The sequence below is a fragment of the Magnolia sinica genome, chromosome 5 (genome assembly GCF_029962835.1).
Source record: "Magnolia sinica isolate HGM2019 chromosome 5, MsV1, whole genome shotgun sequence".
Classification (NCBI taxonomy): Eukaryota; Viridiplantae; Streptophyta; class Magnoliopsida; order Magnoliales; family Magnoliaceae; genus Magnolia; species Magnolia sinica.
In genome coordinates this window covers 9,154,837-9,162,983 of record NC_080577.1, presented here as the reverse complement: position 1 = coordinate 9,162,983, position 8,147 = coordinate 9,154,837, and the positions used below count along the sequence as shown (strand labels likewise).

At 40.8% G+C, this 8,147-nt stretch overlaps 1 protein-coding gene across 1 annotated transcript; it reads right to left on the bottom strand.

Moving 5' to 3' along the window:
- Positions 1-3,445: 3,445 nt before the first annotated feature.
- Positions 3,446-7,555, bottom strand: LOC131246916 (arogenate dehydrogenase 2, chloroplastic-like). Its single transcript, XM_058247381.1, has 7 exons — positions 7,119-7,555; positions 6,882-7,050; positions 6,633-6,800; positions 6,425-6,507; positions 4,444-4,513; positions 4,302-4,376; positions 3,446-3,694 (listed from the first exon to the last, which is right to left on the bottom strand). Exons 1-7 carry the CDS (start codon positions 7,490-7,492, stop codon positions 3,446-3,448), a joined length of 1,188 nt encoding a protein of 395 aa, XP_058103364.1. The 5' UTR covers positions 7,493-7,555.
- Between the last annotated feature and the right edge of the window lie 592 nt (positions 7,556-8,147).

Here is an 8,147-nt window from a genome sequence, read left to right as displayed (position 1 = left end):
CAACCACTTTTGTAGATAACGTGTAATGAAACTCAGGCTAATCTGATAGTCATCTGAGGCACACGTGTACAAAGTAGTAGGATTAAGGGAAATTGACCAACTATCCAACACGACGTGAAACATCCGGCCCATCTGATCATGAAAGAAGCCTGATTTTGGATACAAGGCAGCTATGCATTTGGATCCGTCTGATGAGAAACTCTGATCTTGCACACGTGCCAAGTTCCTCATGGAAGAACTGAGTGGGGGAAAACGTATGCTCGCTGGGGTTCAACGGCTGCTGCTCGCACGTGGAGTGATGTCGTCTCACGGACGCGACTTATGCGACCCCGGACCCAGCGATGTGGATGGGATACTGACCGTGGGGCCCACATCGATGCATACATTGTATATCTAGGCCGTCGATCCGTTTTTCAAGATTATTTTAGAGCATAGGCCTGAAAATGAAACAGATAGAAATCTCAGGTGGAACACACTACAGAAAGATTGGTAATTAAACACTCACCATTAAAAACTTTTTAGTAACCACCGTAATGTTTATCTGCCATCCAACCTCTTGATAAGGTTACACTGATCTAGATAAAGGGAAATTACAAATATCAGCTTGATCCAAAACTTTTTTGGCCCACAAATAGTTTTTAGCTGTCAATGACCACTGTTTCTTGTGGTGTAGTCCACCTACTTGGATCTGCTTCATTTTTTTGGCCCATGCTCTAAAATGAGCTGGAAAAACAGATTGACGGAATAGATCTACAACGCACACATCGAGGTGGGCCCCACAGTCGGGGTCCCACCCCATGTAGCTAGTTCTGGGGTCGCAGCCAACTAGCACTCTCGTCTCACGGTCCAAAATTCATGTTGCTTGAACAATCCTAACCTCTGATTTTAACACATTTTCGGCGGAAGGCTTAAGTGGAAACAGTAGGGATTCATTCGACACTCATCGTTGAAACCATTGCAATGAATTCTTTTTTCATGCATAAGCATACACTTTTCAAGGTAAATAATTTTCAATAAACAATTTCAAAGAATAATTTCTTTAGAAATAATCTACACTTATTAAAAATAATGATAAAAATACTCTTAACTTTCTATTTATGATATATCTAAGGTAGAAGCTATAATTTGAATGATTTAATTTCTTTAGCTGTGGGCCATATATGCGTACCTAGTAAGGGCCTGCTTATCGTCCAAAAATCAGTGCCTAGTATCAAAGTTCTTCATTAAAAGGAGTTGTTTTAAGTGTACGAATGTTGGTTCTTTTTGAAACATACCCTTGTGGAGTGAAAAATGATGCTCGCATGATGCCGAATTTGCCCATTAAATGGACCTGCTCATGTTGGATCCCAGAAATAACTGTGACTCATATATTAGGTGGTCCACTGTAAAATAATACTTTAAAAACAATGCCTACAACGGCTAAAATCACATTGAAGTGGGCTGTCATATGAACAATTTTCATATGAATCATCACCAAGTATCAAAGTTCTTCATTGAACGGATATGAAAATGATATTAAGCTCATATTTTAAAGTGATATGAAAAACTTAATGCCCTTCTTCCAATGGTGCCATTTACTTTGAGCACCGTACTTGCCTAATTTTTAGACTCATACTTTAAAATGATATGAAAAAAAGACTCATACTCTGAAATGATCTAAAATGATCTGAAAAAATGGATAGACAGGACGGATAAAATCCATACATCAAGGTGAGCTCCATAGGGCTCCTCGTGACCTCAATATTAAAACGCAATCTATTTACCACTGAGTCATATGTAATAACCCTCTTTTGCATGACACCGTGAAAGAGCAAAGATTTGTATAGTGTAGACACCTCACTTTAAAAGGAATTAGATCCCACTTAGTGACTTCAATTGGACTCGAGCTTGATCATTTTAATCATGCATGTGTCTCGCTCGAGTCCACACTGGAGACAACATGCATGATTAAAATTGCACACTGGAGACAACCATCGGATCAGATTGGTCAAAACCAAGACACACAAATAATAGACTAGGTGAAGATATACAAACCCAGAGCCATCTAGCTAAACACTATCGAATTGGAGAAAAGGTGGCAGTCTCTTTATGGTGTAGGGAAATCTGTTTCCATGAAAACAGTGTGGCAGACACGGTTCCCGGTCCACCGTTCCTGCACATAACCGCCACAACCTCCGATCAGAGGCTGCCCGGAGCCTCTGTACGTTGCTCCCGAGCCGACTGTTTCCTTGATGCGTCTTGGCTCGGCACAGCCCAAACCACGTTGCCAGGGTACACGGCGCAACCCGTTTGCCTATATAAGGCAACTTGTTGCTAGGGAGAGGATAGTTGAAAAACAGAGAGAGATAACAGTTCAAAGATGAGAGTTCTCCATCTAAGGATGGTAGAGAGCAATATGATGGAGGGAAGAAGAGTGTGGCCAGAGGGTTCAGCCGAAGAGAGCTGGATCTGTCCAAATCTACTCAAACGCCAACTGACTTTCATTACCTGGGAAACAGCATGTGCCTAATTCTCAATCCTCTTTGGAATTTTCTCTTGTTAGGTTATCTTTCAGTCAAAGTCAAAGTCAAAGCTAAAGCAACTACTAAAGTCAACATAGTATGGTCGAAATCTGGGACACCCGAAAAGGATGTATGATTTTCCATTTTCCTTTCACATGACAAAATCAAGCCGTACGGATTTTACTCCACACATTTCCTACGCACTTGCAGCATCTACACCCACCAACGCCCTTATTCTTCTTTCATTTTTTTTCTTTTTAAAAATATTTCACAACCCAAGTCTTAAAAATCCTATGAAGTATGGCTTAACTTTGTGTGTTTTCTTTACTTTTGCTACTGATTAGTTTTTTAGCTTCTTATTTTGCTTATCCTTGCCTTACAACTTGGGGTAAGTATGGCTTAAATTGATTATATAAATCCCCCTAAAAACCGTACAACCCAGTAAAGTTGAGATCTTGAGCTCCACAGGTGGAAAAGGATGCCTAAACCCCTTCCTTTTTGGTAACTCGTACCTAAAATCTACTGCTACAAACTAACTATAGGAGTCACTCGAGTTGTAGAATCTTGTGTTTCCCGACACAAGCAATTCGACAATTTCTAACCAATGGAGATTCCAAGCTTCTTTTGAGTAGCGGCGACTCCAAGTTAAACATATCTTTAACTCCGAGTCAAATTCCATATTTCAATGGAAAAAAAGTCGAGCCAACAGCCAAAAAAAAAAAAAGTCAAGAAAAACATGAGCATCATTCCATTGTTTGACTTCATGCACGGGCGGGCATTCATATACAGAGAAACCGTATCCTAAATGATACATCCATATTCTACTTGTAAAAGTTAAGGATGGCTAAACAAACAAACAGAAAAACAAAAAGGAGTGAAATTGCAAGTGAAGGCTAAAAGCACTCGATAAATCTGGTGGAGCCTACCAATTGTGTCGCAGTCAATCAATCAGGAGCAAGTGGGACAGCCTCCTCCTTGCGTTCACGTGGTGGAGAAGGCATGGCTAAGGAATTAAGGTCCTTGATTCCGTGGGTGTTAGGTAAGAAGTATGCTGTAGAAGTACTGACTTCCCTTTTCTTGTGGGCCAGCCCTTGCATTGGCACCCTCTCTACGATTTGCTTTCTCAGTATGTCGTGTAGCCTCCCAAATAGCTTTTGTTTCACTGTCTCCAAAGCTCTGTCAAGATTCTCAATCTGCATGCCGTTTTACACGTCCATTACATTCTAAATTATTAGGTGGGCCACCACCCAAATGAGTCTTTGGAAATACATTTACAAAAGCAAACTGATCAAATACAAGCCATGTATGACAAGTTCCCCATCCAAGTCTCTCTCTCCCCATAATTAATTTTAAACTTCTGTAGAACATCCGAGCCGTTCAAAAGGTGAAAAAGGGATCAATCCAGCCATTAGTTGTTCCACGCCTGTACATTGAGGGAGGCCATTGGCTGGCAATTGATATATTAACGGTTTTGAGTGCCTGATGACTGGCCCATCTTTGTTTTCATCTCCTTTAAATACCACAAAAGCGGCATACCCCACCATGAATATTTCTTGGAATAACAATCAGACCAGTTCACTGATCATGTGGGCCATGCCGTTGGAATCAATGGACAACTGTAGGTTTGACTCAACATACAAGCTTGGCCCACCTAGTGAATGGAAGAGCCTTATTTTCAAGAAAGGTGATCTTCATGGTGGGGCCCATCATTTTGATGGTACTGATTCCCTTACGGGTGGCATGTGAGTGGGAAAAATTGCATCTTAAGACAAACTGCGTAAATAATGAAAAGGAAGTTACCTGCCCGGTGGCGTTCACGTTGTACATGAATAGGCCATAGTAGAGATCAAAGCTATCGCTGACCGTATTTTCAGTCTGCAATGAAACCGTATTAATATAATGTATGTATAAAAATACATGTTAGAGATGTATTTTCAATTACCAGTTGCAAGAGAGTCTCGTATCCTTTTGTGCTGATGGGTGTAGACTCCAAATTGAGATGGGACAAGATCCTACATTAAAAAATAAAATAAAAATACCATTTTGTTAGGAAAACGTTCTAAGATGAGAGATGTAGAACAAAAAAAAAAATAGAGAGAGGAGAAAGTCCTGTGACTCAGCCTAGTCGATCTAAAGATGGAATAGAACATCCATATTGATTATTAGACCATTTTTATCCATTGGTTAAAGACCCAGTAGATTAGTCTAACCTCGAGTTGAGTCTGGGACTCACCCATTGGCATGATGCAGCCTAGTCGGTGGCGACTTGTCCCTGTGACTCGTGGTCTCAAACTGGATTATGCCTGGCCGAGTCTGAGTCGACTCAGGATGAGTTTCACTAGACTTGTTGGAGTCTTAAACCATGTTTTATCTAAGGCATTTTTTAATCGCATGAAACATATATAGGGAGAACATATTGAAGGGTCAAGATTGGTGATTTGACCATCCACTCCACCCATTTATATATAAGCACAGGAGCTTCAAGAGCATCAATGGGCCTGCCATCTTACTCATCCTGGAAATATTCTCAGAACTGAAAGTAGATGTGAAACGCGTGCGTGCAAGACATCTTAGTCATACATAAGGCAGGCCCCACAACGATGATGACCTGGCACTATGATGTAGAGCCGGTTGCGGAAACTTTCGTGGCAAAGATGGACTAGAGAAGGCCCGATCGGAGGTGGAATTCATCAAGATTGTTAGAACCTTAAAACAATTGTATCTCGCAAATTGGAATGAGTTTTTCAACATATCATATATGATTTTTGGTAGGAGAATCAACTTTAGCCAACCAACCCACTATGCCGGGTTGCCCATGCCGAATTTGCAAGATTCCATCATATTGACGGTCAAAAGTTCATTTTATTTTTGTTTTGATTATAAATAGTAAGTTTTAGTTCAATCATAACTTTTTGATTCATTGAGCATATATGATTTTGGGGTAAGAGAAGCTACCCTACCCAACCAACTTCACTACGCCGGGTTGCCCACGCCGAATTTGCGAGACATATCGATGGTCAAAAGTACATTTTATTTTTGTTGTTACTATAAATAGTAAGTTTTAGTTCGATAATAACTTTTAATCCATTGAGTCGTAAGAGTCGTGCCCAACATGAAAAGGGATTATTTCAACCAAGAAGTCTAGTAGGAATTGTGACCATCAAGTTTACCATTTATCGTAAGTCACATTTTTAGAGAGTTTGAATTGGAGTTAGAGTCTAAAACTTCATCCTATGGTTGAGCTCAAGGATTATAATTTCGTTTTTATTCATCAATTAATTTATTTTCAAATTTATTAGAAATTATTTATATTTCATCCTCATGGATTCGAGGAAACTCTCTGAGAAATCCAAAGACCTCCATGAATTCAGAGTAGTTATCCTTGAGGAAGACGGTGATAGACCTCATCACATCCCTCCCTTTGTCACACTAAAAACCAGACGGGTCCACAAATGGGGTTTATGGTGAATATGTAACGTTGGCAATTTTTCTGAACCACCCACTGTTTCTCAAAGGGGTGACCTGCCTCATCATTTTCATGTCTGATTTTTGTGCTACATTCTTATTCTTAATAAGGGAGGACTTCAAGTTACTACACGTGTAGAGTTAGGCCCGAGCCGAAAACAAAAGGTTAGGTCCGGGCCTAAAATTGATAATAATAATAGTAATAAAATCTCTATTTTCCACTTGAATGTTCCCAATCTATTCATTGATCCAGTGTGATAGAAATTTTGAAGGAATGAAAACAATGGATAGATTGCCTGAGTGATTTCTCATAGGTGAAAATGCATTGCATGCCTGCCTGTATATGATCAGTTCTCCTTCTACAAATGTTGCAGAGGAATCAGCATCATATACAAGCATTGATTGATTTCAGAATATCAACATCACACCATTCCTAACATTCTGTCTCTTATTCTCACCTTCCAATTGTATGAGTTATGAACTGGCTGCCTGCGGCATGTCGGTCATGTTCTTCACAGGACATTTCCACCATTAGGCATCCCTGAAAAAATCAGACACCGATATCAAACTCGACTGTTACGATATATATCCACATAAAAAATAGCTGGTACCTGTTCTACATGCCCCAAAAACGCATTTGGATACTTCAACACATCTATTACTAACCTCCTTCTCAAAAATACTCAACAGCTGATTGCATTTCTGTTCTTGGATACTATTCTCTGTAATTCGGACCTTGTCGTAGACGAACGGCAATCCAGCCCAGCTATGTTTTCCACTCTCCGGACCAAACATCGGATGCGTGCAGACTATCCCAAACCCCGGCGGAAGAACCTTAAAAAACCAACCCAATTTCTCAATCCCATCAAAATCTATCTATACTAGAGATTATTATATAAAAGACTTAAAGAATACCTCTAGAAAGAGATTCCTCGGAAACAATTTGACAGACAACACATCTGCGAAAATGGTGTTGGGCTTGAGCTTGTGAATTGGGATTTTTCGAATGACACTCTCCGTCGACAATATCGAACAGCACACTAATATCGCATCTGGCTGTTGGGAGCATAACCCGTCGACATCACTGCAAGAACAGAGGAACCAACGTTACAAAAGCTCAGATCAAACACTTATCGGGCAAGCAGGACTCACCGGAAGTATTCGATCCCGTGCTGCTGGCAGTAGTCCGAGTAATCCGATCGGGACGTTGCTAGAACATTGTGGCCTTGTCTCTTCAGCACCTTCACGATGAACTGCCCGAAGTTTCCGAATCCAACGATCCCGATCGTCAAGGGCGATTCGTGTGCGGTGGATGATGATTCGATGGACTGATCGACATGGTTGTAGATTTGGGTGTGTTTTGGACGGATGGATATGTTGAATTTGGTACAATTGGGTTTGTAGGGGGTGTATTTGGAGATAAGAGCCACTTGACTTGTTAGGATGGAAGGTGGGGATTGATTTGGAGGAGAGTGGGCCTTTGATTGGAAGGTGGATTTGTAGTGGCAGATATGGAATGAGGCCATGTCTTCTCTACCACCACTTTGGCTTGAACGTTCTCCTCACAGGCCATGTGCTCCGAGCGATGTGCTATTTATGAAGAAAATGGCATAGGCATTTCCACAAACACCTCTTTCTTTACTGGGAATTTACGTGGATTCCATTTCATTGGACGGTGACTGTTAACCTTGTTTGATTTGGGTGCACGTGTCTCACATTTAGAGAAATCAGACCGTCGATTGCGTGGAATACAATTGTGCAATCCTAACCGTCCACTTAGAAGACTTCTGCTATTGCTTATTTGTTTCATTAACAAATATGTTGGATGGCTAGGATTTTCCGAGCCTTGGAAATTTAGGAGGGTTGCTGAGCCCAGGTGGTGTCGATTGAATGAAAGGTCTAGATCTAAGGGTTAGGTGTATCGTGCATGGTTTTATTCTGAAGGACAATTTATTATTATTATTATTATTTGGTTAGGAATATTTTTGGAGCACGCAAACTAGGACGCGGAACTTAGTGCGACCGGAAGCTAGGTGGGGCCTACCGTGATAATTGTAGAAATCCACCCCGACCATCCGTTTTTCCGGATCATGTTAGGTCAGGAGTCGAAAAATTAGGAAGATCCAAAAGTCAAGTGGGCCACAAGAGAGGAAACATTGATTATTGAACGTCCACCGTTGA

Coding starts and splice junctions, on each gene's coding strand:
- LOC131246916 (XM_058247381.1), bottom strand. CDS start 7,492: ATGGCCTCATTCCATATCTGCCACTACAAATCCACCTTCCAATCAAAG. Junction 6,801..6,881: donor CGAGGAATCTCTTTCTAGAG/GTATTCTTTAAG, acceptor TGGTTTTTTAAG/GTTCTTCCGCCGGGGTTTGG. Junction 4,514..6,424: donor ATAACTCATACAATTGGAAG/GTGAGAATAAGA, acceptor TTTTTAATGTAG/GATCTTGTCCCATCTCAATT.